Source organism: Trachymyrmex septentrionalis, unplaced genomic scaffold (assembly GCF_001594115.1).
Source record: "Trachymyrmex septentrionalis isolate Tsep2-gDNA-1 unplaced genomic scaffold, Tsep1.0 scaffold80, whole genome shotgun sequence".
Classification (NCBI taxonomy): Eukaryota; Metazoa; Arthropoda; class Insecta; order Hymenoptera; family Formicidae; genus Trachymyrmex; species Trachymyrmex septentrionalis.
Window position 1 is genome coordinate 2,125,878 of NW_017305988.1, and position 21,289 is coordinate 2,147,166.

General features: G+C 37.1%; 1 protein-coding gene across 12 annotated transcripts; it reads left to right on the top strand.

Moving 5' to 3' along the window:
• Positions 1 to 45: 45 nt before the first annotated feature.
• LOC108754756 lies at positions 46 to 19,913 on the top strand. 12 transcript variants are annotated; one of them, XM_018497322.1, is made up of 10 exons: positions 331 to 396; positions 7,183 to 7,439; positions 11,955 to 12,060; positions 12,982 to 15,411; positions 15,537 to 15,625; positions 16,870 to 17,007; positions 17,753 to 17,929; positions 18,171 to 18,293; positions 18,532 to 18,636; positions 18,749 to 19,913. In XM_018497322.1, the coding sequence occupies exons 3-10, from the start codon at positions 11,985 to 11,987 to the stop codon at positions 19,061 to 19,063; spliced, it is 3,453 nt and encodes a 1,150-aa protein (XP_018352824.1). In that variant the 5' UTR covers positions 331 to 396; positions 7,183 to 7,439; positions 11,955 to 11,984; the 3' UTR covers positions 19,064 to 19,913. The 12 variants fall into 12 exon arrangements, with proteins under 12 accessions (XP_018352823.1, XP_018352833.1, XP_018352824.1 ...); XM_018497324.1 differs by lacking the exon at positions 331 to 396 and adding an exon at positions 403 to 644; XM_018497325.1 differs by lacking the exon at positions 331 to 396 and adding an exon at positions 3,409 to 3,552.
• The last annotated feature ends 1,376 nt before the right edge of the window (positions 19,914 to 21,289 follow it).

The following is a 21,289-nucleotide window of genomic DNA, read 5'->3' on the forward strand; positions in this document are numbered from 1 at the left end:
AAAAAGGGCAGACGTGGTGATAATCGTGTTCACCCCGTTTACGCCATTTTGATTATAATTCGCCCTTATTTTTAGGGAAGCACTTCTCCCATTGGACACGCACGTGGACACGGTCACGTGATGACGTGCAACAAACGCGAATGGCCGGCCGCCGGCCCTTTAACATTCTCACGGACGTCATAAACGTCGTGAGTCACGTGACGGCGGCCGCCATCTTGACAGTTTCGCCGACGGTGGTAAAAGGAGCGGATCGGTGACGTCGCGTCGCGTCGCGTCGCGGTTGAAGTAAACACTGTGTGCATGCGAACGGATCGTCAGCTCACGCACGAACAACGCCGGCGTGTCGTGGGAGCCGCGGGTGCTACCGCAGGTGTTCGCCGGTACGCTGAACGAACGGTCAGTGTGAATTTAAATAAGCGCGGCAATCCGGCGCGAGACCGAGTGCGTGTGTTTGCGGCAGCGACAATCGTTCGTCCGGTCCGGGGGGATGATCACTGATAATCAGTTGCGATCGGCAGCTGTTCGACGGGCCATGCACGTCGCGGCCGTCACGTAGAAATGGCGGGAGACCCGACCGGTCGGATTGTAGTCGTGACGTGCGTGCGCGTGTTGCGTGTGTGTATGTGTGAGCGAGGAAGCGAGCGGTAAAAAAGGAGAGAGAAAGAGAGAGAGAGAGAGAGGGGCGTAGATATGCGTAATTGCACATCGCATCAGTTGATTGTTGGATCCTCGCGTGCACTTGTGTCACTCGTGTGCTTTTTCCTTAGTGCGGCACGCGCGTGGAGAACGACATGTCAGGGCCGTATCACGTCCGCCAGGTGCACTGCGCCCTCACGTTTCATCATCTCACCCTTCTCCGATCTTTTCCTTCTTCACCGATGAACAGAAATCTTTTTGAGCTCGCTCCTGTACGAACGAACTTGTGTATATGGGTACCATATCTCCTCTTTTCGCTCCACGGTCGTAATGACGGTACGCTTGCTTCAGTAAACAAATGCTAGGAAGTAGGAACTCAAAATGGAGGTCGAAGTAGGGAGTTTTAATTGTAAACAGGGCCGTATCGAGGTGCCGGATTTGTCGATTTTGTTCGCGTCCAACGAGGATCGTTCGAATCATTTTTTTTTTTTTTGCGCTGCGCGATAATTAATCTCGGCACGTGGGTGATCTATAAAGATAAAGATAATACGATTAAAGCAGAAAAACATCATGCTTATCTAGAATTTACATTTTTCTTATCACAATCAGTTTTCTTCTACCTAATTGTTATCGTATCTAGAAAAAAATCTACAGATAAAGTATAGAGAGAAAGGGAGAGGAATTTTGGATATCCTCTCTGTACCAAAATTAATTTGATGGAACCATAGAATTTACATATATTCTAAATTTTTCAAAGTCGAAGAAAAGAAACAAATTTGCTATGAACGATAATCCTATACCATGACGATAAATTCTATTTGTAAATATAAGGATCACAAAATTATTTGCAGGTATAATGCAGAATATTTATTTTTTTATACTTGCTACAAAAATTATTTGCAACAAATGCAAAGTATCTGTCAAATATGCAAATTTGTTTGCTGTTTATAGCAAACAAATTTGACAATTCAATTTTGTAAATCTTTTGCGTTTATCAATAAAATTATTGTTTTTTCTTCATGATATATCAATAGCTGCGTTCAGCAGAAAAAGCAACTTTGCAGATGTTGCAATATTTTTTAACATGATTGATTTATACACTTACAATTAGATATAGTGAAAAACCAAGACTAATCACATTAAAGAATTTTACAACAGTTGCAAAATTGCTTTTTCTGCTAAATGCAGCTAATAATATATATCCAATGTATGTTATTGATTTATGATATTTATTGATATTTACTGATATATACCGTACATAATTTCATAAAACTGACGATTTAAATTGAATAATTACAACGCTGTGTATTTATTGATTTTACACGGTTCTTCCCAATAATAATTAGTTTAGAATATTTTTTCACTTTATTTGTTATTATTTCTGGATCTCCGTAATTGATAATTTTATCGGCTTCATATCACGTAATAAAATTATATTATAATTTTTTCAAATAATGGCTGAAGTAATGGCTAAAAATACTGTTCTGATGACGATAGCTTTTTATCTACATATACATCTTATATTCTTCATTTATTTATATGTTTCTTTATTTATTTTCTACAAGGAACAGAATATATTGTTTATAAAAAAATGTTTAATAGTTTTTTGGAAACAATAAAGACTACGACACATAATTCTAGGTTTACTTTCTAAGATATAAAAATTTTATAAATAACTACATTTGGATATACATTCGATATATATCGGATATTTTTATGTAAATATGATATCTCGAAATCTGAAATTTCTTTATGTAAAAATAAAGAATGCAGTATAGTATAACAGAATACCTCCAGATCGTTTATAATAACATCTTAAAATCAGAACACTGACACCGTTTACATTCTCTCTTCCATCTTAGAAAATACCATCACTTGGGAGCAGAACTTTTCAAAAGTCGCCGAAGAAACGTCGACGACATTTGAACAGTTTTGCTATCAAAAGACCTAATAATTACAATCTTCCCTTTACCTATAAATGTTTAACTATATACAAAATCTTAATATTAATAATCAAAATTTCGTTCGACTGTTCATGATTTAAAAAATTTTCGTTTCGAACGTTTTCTCGTTCATTTTATGAAAATTAAGATAAGCTTCGTTCACTTTGCGAAAATTAAGATAAGGCTTTCGGGAAAGATTAACTATTTATGAGATAACCGCAACAAGCTTTAATAGTTCCAACAGTATATCCGCAAAAGTATATCAATACTTATTTATCGTGTTTCTTGTTGTAACATCGTCAAATGTCAATCACTCAATAACTTCATTAGTACGTGAAATATTAATTTTTTTTTAATTATAAATTCCAAGTGACATACATATTTCAATACACGCATTTTTTTCGATACATTATTTTGAATTTGAAAACGCATCGTAGCGGTCCTTTTTATTGTTATTGTAAAATGTTAAATAATTTTTAGAGAAAGAGTAAGAAGAAAGTAACTACGATGATGACAAGACGGAAAGCATTGCATTGTTGCGAATGAAAACAGACATGAAGAAATAGGTCCACCACTTTACGTAACTATAATTTGCAGAAATTGTATTTAACCGTTTTATGATTTTTATTAAATTTGCGTTAATTTATCCACATGTATACACTGAGGATGACCTGACAAATAGGTCGAAACGTGTGTGTGTTTTTAAGAATATAAATATACGAAAAATTTGGCTCTTAGCTCTTCTGTCATTCATTTTTGTTAAATAATTTTTATTTTAGATTGAAGACTTCTCACACGCGCGTCACTGTTAATCCTAAACCTAAACTCGTGAACCACCGGTAAAAGTATAACGGCGATTGAATTACGCCTGTTAAACACAGATATGGTGAAATCGTGAGAAACACTGTGCCTTCGTCACGTTTACTGTAACTTATACGTTGCTTCTTGCTTTGAAGGATTGCAGATACAAAAGGTACTAAATATTTCAATAGCTTAAGAATGTATGTATCACCCATCTCAAAACATTAACAAAAATATAAACATTTCATTGATTGTTCTAATATTACGTCTCTGAGTATCTATGTAAAATTTGCGTATATTTCTAGCTTATTGGTTTAAAAGTTTATTTAATTTTTTTATTATTATTGTATGTCTTATTGTAAAATCGCGTTTTGTAATATTTATTTGCAAATTTTGATAAGGTAGCATCACGAATTAAATCAAATTTATTTATATATACTAATAAAATTCTAATAAGTAATTCGTGTAAAAATTTATTTGAATCTACTTTCTCACTTCAAAATTACTTACCTAAACTCAAACAAAATATTTAGCCATTTTACTGCCATTATAGGCTAGATTATTTATTGTTTTTGCAATTAGTTACAAAGTGTATTTATGAAAAAAATTTGTTGGCTAGTCGATATTAGTTTTTTAATTGATTTTTTTACTGCATATTTTTAACTATATATGATACTGTATAACCAAAACATTTTTAATAGATGTAGATTGTAGATAAATTCGCCGCACTCTCATTTTCGACAAAAAAAAAAGACAAATTGAAACGACCAACTTCGCCGTGATTGTGCGATTAGTTGCACGGATGCAAGTATCGTTTCTGTGACAAGGAAGCGTTGTGTTGCAACTGACTGTCACAATCGTGATGTAGAAAGAAAACAATTTTTTTTTATGCAAACCCAAATGATTATAAATGCAAAAGGTCAACCGTAAAAACGACTGCGACCTCGATACACCGCGATTGAAATTAAAATAGGTTTCGATACAAGAATTAGGTAAGTCAATAATTAAAAAAAATCCACCTTAGATATGGATTTGTATTTGAATTAGATTTCAGAAGAGTTTTTTTTTTCAATCTATTTGAAATTCGTATTGTTAAGAAACACGTGGCGCCTTATAATGTATGCCCGCAAGCATATTTTAGATACTTTAAATATCCACACTCTTTCAGAAGAATGAAAAATGTAGAAATAAGCTCCTGAGTCATGATACTGCCTCCTTCTTGCACTGATTCTTTCAATTCCTTTCTTTATACATAGTCTGTGACCTAGAAAAGCTCCCATGCAACATAAAAGATTACAATCCGCTATAGATAAAAAAAAACATCACCTGACATTTACTGATAAATTTTTGGATACTTTTATCAATATGAGTTTTTATATGTCGTTTGTAGAGAAATAGCTAATCTTATGTATTTATAAATGAAGGTAATTGACGTTCGATATACTTGCTTTCTTGTGATTCTTTATTATGAAAAATATATCGACAGGAATTATTAATTATTATTAAAATTTGTATCGTGAGATTTGTGAGACGGTGACGATTTGGCGACGACATGCCCTCGATAATATTGTTGTCGATTCCGACAATCTCTATTTTCCCATTACGACAAAAACCCATTTTGCATATGAAGATGCACTCTTACTCAACGGTTTTATTATTACTTTTATTACGGCATTGATTTTGCGTGTAAACTTGGCAACGCTGTGTGTACCGTCGGAGCGCAGAGTAACGATTTCAACAGTTAAAAACGAAGAAGACGGGAACCCGAAAAATTGATTTAGAATAATGCTCGCCCTCGCACATGCACACGCAAAAAAACACATCATTTCGCAAGTTGTCTGCAAACTCGCTAGGAAACGTGAAGCTCTACGAGGTCTTCGAGAACAAAGAAATTTCAAATGTAAAACTTACGAATATACGTTTTGCAGAAAACATAACTGTTCAGTTACTATTATGAATTAATTAATTAAATCAATTGTCAATTTTATATTTGTATCTGTTACATATTTTATTACATAATGAAGAAATATTCAAATAGCTTTTCGGGAAACCGTTATATTTCCGTTAAACGATGAGAATTTAAGGATGAAAGGATGCGCATAGTGCTACACGTTTCCTCTTGGCATCATGGCATTGTACCGTTACGGAGCTAATCTCTTCCCCGTTGAATATTGTCTTGTTGCGATAAGATGACCAGAAAGACGGGTTGGGTTTTGTTTATTTTCACACTTTCATTTTTGCTTTTAAAAGTAATTAAGATAAAACGCATCTCTCTCCGTGCGAAGATATATGCCATGATACATGTTAAAATAATGGCGTATTCTTTGGCCGACTTGAGGTCGATTTTTCCTCTGTCCCGGCTGTCGAGACGGGTCAGCATCTTTCGCAGTTCGCTTATCCTAGAACGACTTTGACCGAACCAAACTCTGATTAATTCGTCCATTATTATTAAATACGGTTTTATTAATGCGAATAACATTAATAATTGATAATTTTTTTTCTGTTTAACGTAGAAAGAAGTAGATTGAATCGTAAAGAAGAAAGTATAAATTAAAAAATTTTATTATTAATTACAATGTATAATATAAAATTATAATATTATATTTAAATTAAAGATTAAATTATTATTAGATAAATAAATTTTGTTTTAAGTCGGTTAAATTTGATCAGAGTTTGATTCGGAAGTAGACCATAATTTTTATAACACTAAGCTTTTAATTCTATTAAGTCTTTATGATTTATTGAGGAATATGGACCATCAGTTTTTATTTTAAGACGGTTTTAGATAATGTTTTAAGATGCCAATATGGCTCTCTATCTCTGATTATGACATCTTAAGATCGTACTTAAGATCGTCTCAGATATAAAAATTGACTATGAATATCAGCCATAGTCAGAAACTTATATTGAAGTTTCAAGTACAGTTTTAAGATGAACTGATCATTGAGGGCTGTATTAACATTGTAAGACATTACTCAAGACGATCTTAAAATAAGAATAGACTATGAATTCTTCACAGAGTTCTATTACCATCTTAGGATATTACATAAGACGGTCTTGAAATAAGAATGGATTATGTGAAGACCGATCCATATTCCTCAAACTTTAAGGACATTACTATGAATATCACCGTCATGTTTGTCATATTTTATGAAATTTGATGAAAGTGCCATTGCTTTCGACAATTAATTACATCAGGATCCGAACATTTTTATGTAGGAAATGTCGATATTAATTCGGTCGAGGAGATCGGGATATCCCATTCTATCCGTTTGACATTTTCATACCGAAAGATTCGAGAAAATTCAGGAGTGAAGCGATACGGGAGTATTCCCAACGAACCTATTCGACAACGATCTTTCCTAGGAGCCGTTGCTCTCTCTCTCTCTCTCTCTCTCTCCCTCCATCTCCTCTCCGACACGGTATTTCTCATATAAAAAAAAGGAGCGCGCAGCTGCACGCTCCGAAGGTTTATCCAGACTGATTCGTGTAGGCCGCGCACGGCCGACTATTCGACTAATCAAACCCGGCGTGAGGGATGCCATATTGTTTTTCGTTCGTCGCGTTGGTTGCGCGCGATTGGTCGATTTTTCTGATATGTATGTACATACATATATATATTTAATATGCAAGCTTCATCTGGATGGGCCTTTAACGGTACGAGGTTGCGACAGGGCAAGAGACCTCCAAAGAATCGTCACTCGCTACGGCCCTGATCGTAACTTTTTAACGCTTCCCACCCGTCGCGCCTGCCCTCTAGTGTACCAATTATCAACGATGAATGTGTGTTCCCTATTTACAGGTTTGTGAATAAACCGCGTGCAACCCCGTGTCCCCCACGAGCGATCGGATCGTAATATTCATTATACTTGTACCGCTGCTGCAGCCGATACAGCATTGCACGCGACAGCCATCGACGACGTCGCCGACCGCCCGTCACCGATGAGGATCGCGATGATGTCGCGTCGGCCGACGCTCTAGACAACCCTCCTCGTCCTGGTCCTCACCGTGGTCGCCGCTGCCGTTTATCATTTCCGTCTTCTCGCTCTTCGTCTCTAAGTACGTATACACCATTCGTCGTTGAGCGCATTGTAGCCTCGACTGGGAAGATTGAGTAGGACTAACAACGCGGTCAACGACGACTGAGAATCTCTAAATGATACCGAATGATGGACAGACAGACAGACAGACAGAGAAAGAGAGAGAGAGAGAGAGAGAATCGTACGCAGCTCGGAAGGAGAGCTTGGAAAAATTAACCTCAACTTCTCCCGTCGGGAGGGGAAGTTGCTTGTCGGTTGCAGTTTGCTTGCGACCCGCGCGCGTATTACCTGTACCTGCTGCACTCTCTCGTACACCCGATTACTCGAAGCGTACGAAGACGCACGATTCGGAATAGTTGGATGGTTGAAGTGAGGGAGGAACAAAAAAAAGCGCTGAGAGCGGCATGAATGGAAGACGCGATCGCCTCGACCGCGTCGGTCGTTGTTACGCGCGTGCCGAGTGACGCACGGCCGCGTCGTCGTGAACGAGCTTTTACGTTCCGACCGGACACGGTGTCATTCGTGTGCGTGTGTGCGTGCGTGCGTGCGTGCGTGCGTGAGTGAGTGAGTGCGTGTCTGCCTTCGTCTGTCTCTCTCACTCCCGTCGGCACCGTCGGTTCGCCCGCCCGTCTATCCGTCCGTCCGTCCGTCCGTCCGTGCTTCTGCGCTCTCAAGCGCGCGTCGTCGCGTCCTCGGCGGCGCGTCGAGTCGCGAGTGTGCATCGCGCAGAAGAGTCGTATCTTCTTCACGGCCGTAAATCTCTCTCGAGTTGGTGCGCGCGCGCGCGCGCGCGTCAAGACAGGACGAGCCCGTCGTCGAGGATAAAAACGAGGACCTTGGGAAACCGGGGGTGAAAAAGGCGCTTCTGAATACGGTAATAAACACCGCTGGGAATACCGCCGCGCCTCGGCCTCGTCTCGCCCCGCGCGCTTCGGAAAGCCCGTGGGCTCTCGTTCTCGTGCTTGGTATACCTTCTGCACTCCGGGATAAAGAGGGGAAAGAAAATGAAGACACAAAGAGTGTAGAAGAGCTTAAGGAAACGCGTGCGACGTGACGTGACGTGACGTGACGTTTTGGAGCAAGTCGGAGAAATAGCGGCGTCTCGTGGCGCCGGGAGGGGATCTCACGAGCACAAGTCGGAACGGGGCCGTCGGGCTGGCGAAAACGTGCGCGTTTCACGTCGGTAAGCGCGGGAGTGACCGTGGAAAGCAGGCGGCATCCACGAGTACCGTTGAAGAGAAGAGCTCCGATCGTCTCCGCAAATCTCGGAGGGGGAGGCGAATTCGGCCGGGCCGGTGATCTGTCAAACCGATCGGATAGTTGATTTTCTCCCTTTATCCTTATCCCTGTAATCACACTCATAGATTCCCGACTCTCATTTCTTCTTCTTTCACCCCGTGGCTTTCAGACTCGGTTAAGTCTCGGTCCCACGCGTAAAAATTACTTAAGGGATGAACTTCCGAGGGGGGAAAAACGTCCATCCAACGATTCCGACTTGATTCGACTCAATTCAACGTTGCCGACTGAAAATGGGGTGATTTTTATTCGCGACTCGGCAATCAGAAGTAGCCGGTGCTTTGCTGTGATTGGTTGAATGATAATCGGGAGTTCCGAGTCAGTAGAAAGTCGAGTCGGAGTCTATAGTGTGATTACGGCTTTAAGTTTAAAGCCTAATTCACAATTAAAGAATAATACAGGTAAAACAATAGGAACAGGGAATAATAAATTTCAACCTATCAAAAATGGTGTATTCTGGGAGCCTATTTACGGTCCTGAAAAAATTAAAAACTCAATCAATACTTATTTGCTCACTTTTGTAATTTTCTCATTTCAGGAACTGTAACTGACTCCTTGGTTTTTGATAAGTTGAAATCTGTTATTCTCTTCCTATTACCTGTGCTTTTTAGTTGTGCATTAGGTTTAATCATAGCGCTTTCCAACAAGGATACAAGGGACATTTTGCACAGTGTAACACACTGAATCATTTCTTCTTTAATGTTGACAAATAACAAGGATGTAATGACTCACTGTATTATACTTCTGGAAAACTCCCAGTGTAACACAAGTGAATTATATTTGTTGTTTGTCAACGTTACAGGATGAAACGGTTCACTGCGTTACACTGTACTTGGAAAACGCCCAAAAGGTAATAACAAATTTCAACCCATCAAAAACCGTGAATATGTATAAGAATACACCGTTTCTAATAGGTTGAAATTTATTAAGCCTAAAGGTGTGCTTTCCTATGATAGTTGGAATTTTGGAAAACGGAATCGCAGAATTAATCTTCTTATTGATCTCATACGATCAATCAGAATCATTAAAGTTTAACACGTCATACAAACGAACGATTCTGATTGGTCGTATTACCTTTCCGAAATTCTGACTCATGAGAAAGCACCCTAAACATTCAGGATACATTTCGTTTTTACGTTTACACGCTGTACACATCATATCATGTCTTGTTGTCTATCAAATATTAAACAAGGATAACGGAAATGATGCTTACAAGCGCTGTGAGTGCAAAACGGAATGCATCCTCTATATTACAACTGGGTATCAATCATGAAAGTTTTTTCCTAGGATGAAAAGTGAAAAATTTCTGCATTAACTTCGATGGTTGAAATTTTCACTTTTCACTTTCCATCCTAAGGATAAAGTTTCATGATTGATATCCTGCTCGCTCAATGAGCTCGTGTACCTGTTTGATCTAATAAACCCATATTCATAATCAGGCCTTATATTTAAAGCTTTCTTAAATTTATCTTTAGATACTCTACGAATTATTTCATTGGCTACTGAGCATCTAAAAGATAAATTTAAGGAAGCTTTAAGTACAAGTGTCTGACTGATACGGGCATATATTTTTGGATTTAACGAAATGTGCTAATCAGAAATGGAAGAGCTCAGTGAGCGATTGTAATATTGAATGCACCCATTGAAAGGCACAGGTAATAGGAACAGGAATGACAAATTTCAACCTATCAAAAATCATACATTCTAGTATACACGGTTTCTGATACGTACAATCTCTTGTACTTTTATTCCCTGTTATTCCTCTATTGCTTGTTCTTTTCAATTGTGGTCTCAGGCTTTATAACCTCTACGTCGACGCCATCCCGGTCGGCAGCCGAAGTCTCCTTCCCCCCTGATCTCGCCAGTCGTTTCTCCCTCCCCCCCTTTTATCTCTCTCTCTCTCTCTCTCTCTCTCTCTCCTCTTTCTCTCTCGGCGGGAGACGAGTCGAAGCCGTTGCGCGGGTCCTTCGCTTTTCTGTCCCCCGGAATCCCTTCTCCACCTCCTTACGACGCCGGGGTACGTCGCGAGAGGATGTTGAACGTCACGTTCATGGATGATAGGCGGTAACGTGAATCGTGATACCTCTTCGGCGTTCTGACGATTCACTCGCCGAATTCGCTGAAACGTCGCCGCTCACAGACGTTTATCCTGGGAAAAATTGGCGCGGTTGATTTATCGTCTCGTCATAGTCTTTACCTTCGTCCTCGTTGCAGCGTCTAAACGTGTAACGCCTCGTCGGAAAGCTTTGCGCGCGCGCAGCCGCGGTACACGTACACGGATATTCTGTATACGTGCAGGCTCTCTTTCTGGGTATAGGTGTAGAGGAGGTTGGTAGGTTGCGAAGGTTGAGAGAGGAGAGGAGAGGAGAGGAGAGGAGAGGAGAGGAGAGACGAGACAGAGTGAGAGAGAGAGAGAGAGAGAGAGAGAGAGAGAGAGAGAGAGAGAGAGAGAGAGAGAGAGAGTGATGCGGTGCGCACGGAGGGTCGGGATCGACGACTGGCGAACTGGCTGTATGGTTTGATGGAATGACTGACTGGCACTCGTAGACGCTAGCGGTGGTTAGCGAATGCAGGTTGATGCAGATGACTATCTGCGCTAGCTGGCAGACGACGCTAACTGTTCTCGCGTGAGTTGGAGCCGCTTGAACCAGGAGTCGCGGATATTCATTCGCGTGTCTGTCCGTCCGTCTGTCCGTCCGTCCGTCCATCCATCCGTTCGTCCGTCCGTCCGTCTGTCCGTCCGTGCGTCTGTTCGTCTGTTCATCGGTCGTCGCGTGTGCGCGCGTGCAAGCGGATCGCATACTCGTTCACGCCAAGTGAAGATAGAACGTTTGGACTCGAGACGACGCTGTCATTGTCGCCGTCGCCGTCGCCGTCGCCGTCGCCGTCGCCGTCGCCGTCGTTGCCGCGATAGCATTCGCCCCAGGTGCAGCATACTCGCGCGGCCGTGCGTGCGCTCGCGCGCGCACACATATATACACGACATCGGATACCCCCTCGGGCTCAGACGGAAGTTTGTTGGTTATGGGAGCGAGAGCGGACGCAAGTGCGGAATTCGCAGCGCCATTTTGAAAAATTCGGCCTCGCTAAAAATTTCCTTCTGTTCCCTCGCACCTCCGCCAGGCCTCCTTCGCCATCCCCGAGGTGGTGAACGTGTAGCCGTGGTGCGCTTCGTCTCGCCCTTCTTACCTTCTTTGCGTCTTACCGATTGTCATCAGTGGTGTGTCGTTAATTGTAGATTGACCGCGCGGCGGACCACGGTGGACTCATGGAAGGCACGCTGGAGGAGCTTGCCTCTAAGGATGCCTCTCAGTCACAAGACAGTTCCGATAAGCATTTGAAAGGTGAGCACTGACTCCTGTTCCATGTTTCTAATGCTCGGTAAAATTCAACTCTCACAGTTTGCATTCAGATCCTCTGGATTGTAGATCCTTTTGGATCTATAGATCACAGAACTTTGTCACAATGTCATTTTGTATCGGCCGGATCAAATTGTATATCAAGTTGCATAGTATATTTTTGATAGCACATGGCTGTCTGCCTGAGAGAGATTTTTGATTGATTGATTGATTCAGTATCAGGCACTCTAATTGTAAGACGAGGTCTCTAAAAGCACGCATCACTTACAGATGAGCTTAGCAGATATTGTACATATCATATTTTAGTAAGATAATATAAAAGAATATAAAATAAAAGAAAATTGAGAGAGAGAGAGAGAGAGAGCACAGGATTTCATATTCTTTCTGCATGTAATATGAACATGTTGTAATTTATAAAGGTGTTACATATTTCATTGAGAAGTCTTGTTGGAACTGATAAGACAGCAATAACATTGTTATCTAATTTATTTATTACTAATCATAGCTTGGTCGTAATTACATGTGACATTATTTTACCTAAAGATTACCATCCATTATTGCGACTTGAAAGCTTTTAGAAAAATGCTTTGGAAAAACTATATTCTTATGCCATATTTCATAACTAATATCTACGTCTAGAATATATTCGCTGCAAATATGATAATATCTTGTTTGGTTTTGTATCAATTCTTTCAGTCTTACGTTAAATTAAAATAAGTTTATCACAGAAACATTCATGGTATGTTAAGAGTAATAACTTTAAAGATATGCTTTAGGATTTTTTTTTAGTAATTACATAACATATATATTTATATTTATATTGATGTTTTTTTAAATAATTAAGATATTTATTTAATGAATTATTTTTATATATTAAATTATTATATATAAAATATTTGTTCACAGATATGATTATTCCAAACGGTGTCAATGGGAATTATAGTGCTGACAACGAAGAATATATGGATACCAGTGATAATACAAGCAAGACAGCTCTGAAAGATGTTATCGCTGAAGAAGAAGAAGAAGAAGAAGAAGAGGAAGAAGAAGAAGAAGAAGAAGAAGAGGAGGAGGGTGATGAAGACGAAGAAGAGGAAGAGGAAGAAGATATGGACGAGCAATATGACGAGGATGATCACGAAAGAGCAGTCAACATTCAAGAAGGAAAAGATGAAGATAGTGATCGAAATGAAGAAATAGGTAATACTAGTAAAGAGGGTGAAATGTTTGATTTGAAAAATGACTTTAAAGTATCCAACTCACCCGACGGTGTAAGTGAGACGAACAATTCTAGTGAAGTGTCTAAAACTGAAATAAGCGAGTGTGTAAAAAACACATCCTGCGAAGCTATGGATGTAGATGAACAAAGTAATAACTCTGATATAGAGTGTCTGGATGAGAGTATTACCGAAATACAATTGGATAACGATGATATGGATAATGACGATTTCCTTTCGAAGAAAACCATCGAGAAGCACGACAATGATGTGTCATCAAACTGTAGTTGTGACAGTAGTGAAATTGCTGACAGCAGCATGGAAAAGTCAGACGTCAAGCTCTGCGAGGAGAATGGAAGCTGTGGCAGTCCCGACATCGAAGAAATAACTGACAGCGCGAAAAGCAACGATCATGATTCGTCACTAGACCGTGCTATTAAAGATCCCTCAAAACAGAGAAAACCGCGAAAACAGGTAGATCTTAGTAGTATCACGCCTAGAAGAAGCTCGCGCAACATTAAACGAACAAGCTACATAGAGAAAGAGTTGGAGGAGGAAGTAGAAGACGATGGATCTGACATAGAAGAGATTAAACCGGAAGATCCATTAGCCGGTATCGACAGTAAGGATAAAGAAAATTCTAAACTAAAGTCACCAGTTAGAAACAGTAAAACCACCATTGTCGTTAATGATACTAAACGATTGGTGGAGATCGCCGCTGGTAGTAAATCCATTAAGGGCGGAAAGAAGGAACCTACGTTAGTTATAATAGATACGAACTCCATTCTCTCGGGACGCGGTGGAGTTCCCGTGAGTAACAGCAAACCTCATCACACAGTTTCCAACTCCAATCCGTTCTCAGTTGTTCCGATGAGTGGTATGACAACGCAGACAATGTACCCCAATATGAGGACAACTATCACACCAGTACCCATGACGTCAAAAGCGGCACAGCTAAGTCCAAAAACCAGTAGTATGACAACAGTTACGCCGACGGTACCGCCGATTTTGCCGACACTAACCGATGATATGTTCGTAGTTGAAGCACCCTCTTTCATAGTACCTTATGTATATGAAAAACCACCCCTAAAACCACTGAAAGAATTTGTCACTAAATTGGAGAGAAACATTGAAGAGATAGAAAAGGAAGAAAGGATGAAAAGACTTGCTGACGAAAATAAGGACAATGAAGATTACAAAGAAGATTCTTTAGATGTTAAAAGAGGTAACGACAAATCTGAGGACAGTGATGTGGAGGGAAAGGGTAAGCGAGAGGGAGATGATAGAGGTGACAATTCAATAGACTTGATCGAGCATGGATTCAGTAGTTTAAGTGATAAGCACGATCTAAGGCAAGACGATAGAAATAAAATACCGACATACTTTGATCTGCCATTGGGAAAGTTCTTTATGCAAATTGGAATGAACCTTGTTCAGGAGTATGTGCAAACTGATCTCTTACGGACTCAAAAGCGTAAACAAGGCAAAGGTAGCACATCAGCCGAGACTCAATTAGCTATAAATTCACTTATCAAGAATTTAGAGTTTAGTAAAGAAAATAACGAACCATTCCATTTAGAGATGAAAAAATGCGAGTTCTGTAGTTTTAAAACGGAATCGACATTAGTCATGCAGCATCATCTAGAAACTCCACATATGCGCAATTATGTTTACAAATGTAACTTCTGCCCGATGGAGGTTCGTAGTCCTCACGATATCCTGTATCATATGGAAGCGGAGCATAATACTCGTGGTAGATTGGAACGCGGTCCCGCTTTCCATCAGTGCCCGAACTGTCCATTCGAGGACAATCAGAAGGGTAAATTGACGCGGCACATACTCGCCTGCACGAAGAAGTTTAGACCGGAGAGAAACTTGGAGCCCGCGGTGGATTGGGAGCCACCGGCCAAAATACCGCGTGTAAATCGCGCGCGACCCGTTGGCCCGACCAATCCAAATGCGCTCGCAGCTATGGCGATGAGCGCAAAAGGTCCTCAACCGCTGTTACCAAAACTGCTTCCCGCACCGATCACAGGTCGTGGAAGAGGACGGCCGCCAATGCAGCCGAGATATTCCGATCTGAAAACATTACGGCCAGGTGCTACTCCAATGCGACAAGGTAAATTTTTACAACAGATTATGAAATTAATGAGAATACAAAGTAAGAGAATTTTCTCTAATCTCCACGCATCACACGTTTAATGGATTTGCATCCACGATGTATTAATGTAAGCTGTATGTTAGACAATGTTGCAGGAATGATGTATCGTCCTACATCCTCTGGTTTATTGGTACCCACGTCATACCAGTTCAGTAGTAACCAAATATTCCAGGTAACAATAGCATTTGTCATAGATGTATACTCCTTATACATACGCAAACACTAACAATTAGATTTAGCGGAAAACATAAAAATATAAAATAAAATATAATACAAATATAAAATAAAATATGAAATGAAATTAAAAATTAAAAACTTGTGCTTCGCAAGAAGATCGCAAGAAGAGTATGTTGAAATAAATAAAAAATAAGTGAAATAAAAAATGAATTTTCAGTTTTAATCATAAATATCTGCGATAAGATTATTATATATACACGCGTTATTATTATTTTAACATGCTTACTAACATATAAGGGCGATGAGAATTTTGAGATGACAAGTCATGCCCTTCTTAAAATTAGAGAAAGCCGCAATTTACATGCTGCACAAAAATTTAATAACTGTGTGTATCCAGAATATTTGTGTCGAATTATATCTGTGTATTACTTGACTACTGTTATCTGTATAACATATTATAATTTAGTATCTATAGTTTATTATTTTAAATTTTCTAAATGCATACACATATCATCATTTTATTTTATCGTAAGTTGGTATCTGCACAATATTGTCTTTAACAAAGTATAGGTAGAATAGTATAAGATATATACTAAAATCATATCTATTTATAAATATCGCACAAGGTGAGTGACGTCAAAAGAAAGGGGTGAAAATGTTCTCAAATATATTCATCAAATTTTCTCTAATATCTAATGTGTATGAAGTAAATATTTATGTTGACGAAAGCCATTTAGTTAATTGCGAAAATAATATATAAATGGTATCCCTTACTGTGTATAGAAATGCTAATATTAGAGAGACTAGTGATCCACTGATGCGAAATATGCCAAAGTATTTATACAGTGTGTGTATATGTGTAAAAGTGTGTGTATATGTGTGTATATATATATATATATATATATATATATATATATATATATATATGTATATGTATATATATCTCGGGTTAATAAACTCATAAATTGTGCGAAATATTCTTATATCGATGTTTATAGAACTTCTATGTTAATTTAAACACAAATTACATTAACAATAATAAAGTTATATACATCTTATATTTATATATATTACTTAACAATAGAGAGTAATGGACGTGTGCCACATTCTTTTAAAAAAAAAATCTCTGCATTCTCTGAAACAATATTCACGAATGTGTGTATACCGTACACATGTAAATACTTTAAGTACATTCGAAGCTCCAAAGAACTAGTAAAAAAGATGTATGGGTGGTGGCAGGTGATGGGTGGCTCTGGGACTGTCATGTCGGCTGTCTCGGGAGTGAGTAGCAGTAGCGGCGGCAGTTCCGGTCAACCCACACCAATTGCACTTGTACCCAACGTAATCGACTCTCTGTCTAGGTTGTCCTCATCACAGGTAAATAAATATTGGAAAGTAATCAGGGAGAATAACTGATTTCGTGAGTTGGCATGAATGAGATGTGTTTTGCAGGTGCAAAAGAAAGGCTTTTAACATTCTCCAAGTTTGATTATGAACGATCGGATAAACTTGTAGTCGCTTGAAAACTTTAACACTGCGCATAGAAAATTCCTTCCATTTTTTAAATTGGTCTAATAATTAATATTACACGTACACATAATACTTAAGGATACACACACATATATATTTCTCATTAATATAATGGATTAAAGTAAATACAATAATATTTATTTTACCCTTTTTCGTTCATACATAAATAGTAATGTGTGGGATATGATTATATTTGTACTATATAGTGCAAACGCTAAATCTTTATCAACTAATATATATGTAATTTTACTAATGGGAAAAATGTTTATCTTAATTCTTAAGTTATAATTGCTACATAGTTATAAATAAAGATCAATCGATGAAAAATTGGGAAACAACGTTTCGTATATTCAATAAATTGTCATTGAACTTTGCAGAAATTTAGTTAGATCTCGTGAAAGAATACACATATACACACATACACGCATTGTCTGAAAAAAAGCAATAACAAATGTGTACAACTTTAATGTAAAATTTTTCAGGTGGATATTAATAAAACATATTTGTTATTATATATGATTTATGAAAATAACATTATTAAACTAACACCAATTCGTGTTTAAAAATAACGTAAGTACTTTATACTTTTCAGAATACAACAGCCAGTTCCAAAAATCCTACAGCGAAGCTATTAAGTCAGCCGAGTATATCTATTACTCCACTACCACGTACAACATCTCAGACCTCCATTCCAGGATCAGGAACTTCTTCGAAGTCTGGAGGAAAAAATACATTTGTTATATGTGAAATTTGTGATGGATATATTAAGGTGGGTGTATGATAAATTTATAGACTATTAAATTATAGGCTTTTATTATTTTTATTTTTGATGGTCACTACTCTTGGAAATTGCGCAAATTAACAAATTAATATAATAGATGATAAATAATTGAATAATTTATATTATTAATTAATAACAGATGTTATACTAATTATTAACAGATGTTTTAAATAATATTTGTAAATTTTTTCGAAATGTTTTGCATTGTATTCTATTGTATTTGTTTTAGGATCTAGAACAATTACGAAATCACATGCAGTGGATCCACAAAGTAAAAATACACCCAAAGATGATTTATAACAGACCTCCATTAAACTGCCAGAAATGCCAATTTCGATTCTTTACAGATCAGGTATTTTTACACAATTATTTAGTTAAGTTAATAAATAAATAAAAATATTTCTGAAGTTAAAGTATAATTATTGTATTTCTTTTATCATGAAAAATGTGCACTGATATTTATATAACATTTTATTTATGTCGGTAAAATATAATATTTATTAAAATATAAAGTTTTAAAATTTAATCATTATTTTCATCCATTTAAAAATGTATATATATATAATAATATATTTCTTTTTTCTAAATAGGGTTTGGAAAGACATTTATTAGGATCTCATGGGCTTGTTACATCTAGTATGCAAGAAGCAGCAAATAAAGGAAAAGATGCGGGTCGTTGTCCAGCTTGTGGCAGGGTAAGTTCATTTTTTTTCTGTTGTTTGTAACATGAGATTTTGTTTTCAAGAATAGAGAAAGTATAAACAGAAATAAGTATGATTTATGAGAGATGTACATGTTGATTTCTAGGTATATCAATGGAAATTATTAAATCATGTTGCTCGAGATCACGGGATGACATTAAAGCCAGCACATTTATCATATAAGTGTACAGTCTGCACTGCCACATTCGGAATGTACAAGCAGTTCGAGAATCACGTATACTCGGCGCATAGTGTTGTAGCAAAAAGAGTAATGGATAAGAAGAACACGCCTGCATCTCCATCGTCTCGATCGAATGATTCGCTTCTAAAGCCATTGAAGATTAATGACGAAATAACGATTATTCCGCAACCGGCGAAACCTACAACTAGATCCGGTGCGATTCAAGGCAGAGGAAAATAGCAATGATGAGCTTGAGTGATAATTGTGTCTTGTCTGATCGAATTTCGCATAACTTTTTGTGGTACTCCATGCCGATCACTGCAAACATACAGTGATTAACGTGCCGTTAACGTGTACATGTGTATGTATACTATGCTTTAAGACGCGAATTAATTCCAAACCTATCTAAAGAAGAAAAAAAGCAAGAAAAAAGAAAAAATCTTATGACTCGTGACAACAAGGAAACTAGTTGACTGCGTAATAATATTCCATCAATGATTATACCGATATATATTTATTTAAGAATTTTTATTGTTGTTATCGGACCTACATAAAATAGACTGTAAAAATATTAAAGGGTGGCCTTCAGTCTGATTCCTTGGTTAAATCCTAGAGCTGCATACTCCCGACCTATAAACTCGCCTATATGTGTAACATGAGTTCACAAGTGTGAACTCTCGCGCGAAATATCAAGTGTATTGTAACATTTCGATGCTACGGTACATCGTAATAATGTTATGCGCAGTATGGATTACTCTCATACATAGTGAATGATTCTCTACAATGTAAATTCTTTTTCTAAGATAAATATATTCGAATTTATTCTATTTTGTTATTATGAAGCTAATATGACTTTAGGACAGTGAAATTGTCCGTAATCTCCGGTTTGATAGGCTGATAAACATCATGTTTGCGAAATAATTTCCGAACGATATACGATGCGATAAATTGTACTAATTGACCAGAGTGCCCACGACAGTCACGAATCTATAGTACACAGGTACTAACGACAAGTGTTATACTGGATACCATCTAGTTCTTCAGATATATATTATGCTTTCATTTCGCCATCATACGTTTTTTAATTAACAGTTAGTGAAATTATTGTCATACTTTTTATTTATGATATTTCATAGAACTGTGTGTATGAGATAATTTGTGATGTAATACGAGAAATCTTTTTGCTTTTTTTTTTTTTAAATCGAAACTTGTAAATTGTATCTATATTACTATAGATTTTTGAACCCTTTAGTCACGTATACTGTAATAAAAAAAAAAACAAAGTACCCAGTTTTATTTTAGTGCGCTCTTATGAAAACAACAAAAATGTACATTAACATAGGATATAATATAAAGAAATATATCAATAAAATAGGATGACACACAACTCGTGTATACATTTTTTCTGATAAACGTGAATATGAAACGGAGCATTGATCCTGTTAGCACACTCAACGCGGCGTACGTCTACATTTATATATGTATATATATAATATAAACATTTATGATATTATATATATAAATATGTATACTTATAATATAGAGTATAGCAATAGCGTAGTACACAAGAAGAGACATCATTTTATTTTCTTCTTGTATACACTCTGAAACGATTATAGGATACATCAATATGTAGATAGTCGTTAAAAGAAATAACGAGTTTAATTTAGCAATTTCAATTTATCCCGATAATAATTTTTTGTACTATTATTGTAGGATATAATTTTAGAGAAAAAAAATCGTAATCACAGAGTGAAGGATTCGAGATAGTGCATTTTTGCACTGTATGGCTGTATTATTTAATTCTGCTATCTTGCCAAACGCTTACGGCAAGCCATGTTGGTAAAACTAAGAAACAGACATAATTACAGAAATATATAGTTTATTGTAATAATTTGTACAATATTATACGATTATAAAAATAAAGTGTGTACCAACATTGAATTAAAATTCTTACAGTACACTTTGAACCTTTGTTATATGTATGCCACATTTCAAAGAACCTAATGCAAAATCAACGAAAGTTTGATAAACAAGAAACAATGATTGTAAAATATATTTGTTGATTACCGCGTTTTTTAGTTTGCCCTATTAAACAAGATAAAAGATCTATGATTGATATCTGTGTTTAAGAATGTTAGGAATATTAGTTTTTTAACCAAATTCTATTAAAATATGTACTGTAATTTGTTTATTTAACATTTAACCTTTTTTAAATAAAATGAAATAAATAAAAAATGAATTTCTTACTAATATGTTATTTTTTAAAGTAATAAAAAAAACTAACAAAAAAAAGAAAAAGATAATTTATAATTCTAAATAAAATTGATTAAATAAAATATTTTATGACTTAATTTAAATGAGTAAAATTACGATAATACTTGTGAATAACTTGGTATGTACATTATAACAAATATCTATGTATCATTTTAATCATTTTATTATTAGATGTTAAATATTATTTGT

What these genes read in the sequence shown, in the direction of transcription:
- LOC108754756 (XM_018497321.1), top strand. Translation starts at nt 301, where the DNA reads ATGCGAACGGATCGTCAGCTCACGCACGAACAACGCCGGCGTGTCGTG. An exon ending in GTAGTAACCAAATATTCCAG is followed by an intron (nt 15,626 to 16,869) that starts GTAACAATAGCA and finishes GGGTGGTGGCAG; the next exon opens with GTGATGGGTGGCTCTGGGAC. An exon ending in CTAGGTTGTCCTCATCACAG is followed by an intron (nt 17,008 to 17,752) that starts GTAAATAAATAT and finishes TATACTTTTCAG; the next exon opens with AATACAACAGCCAGTTCCAA.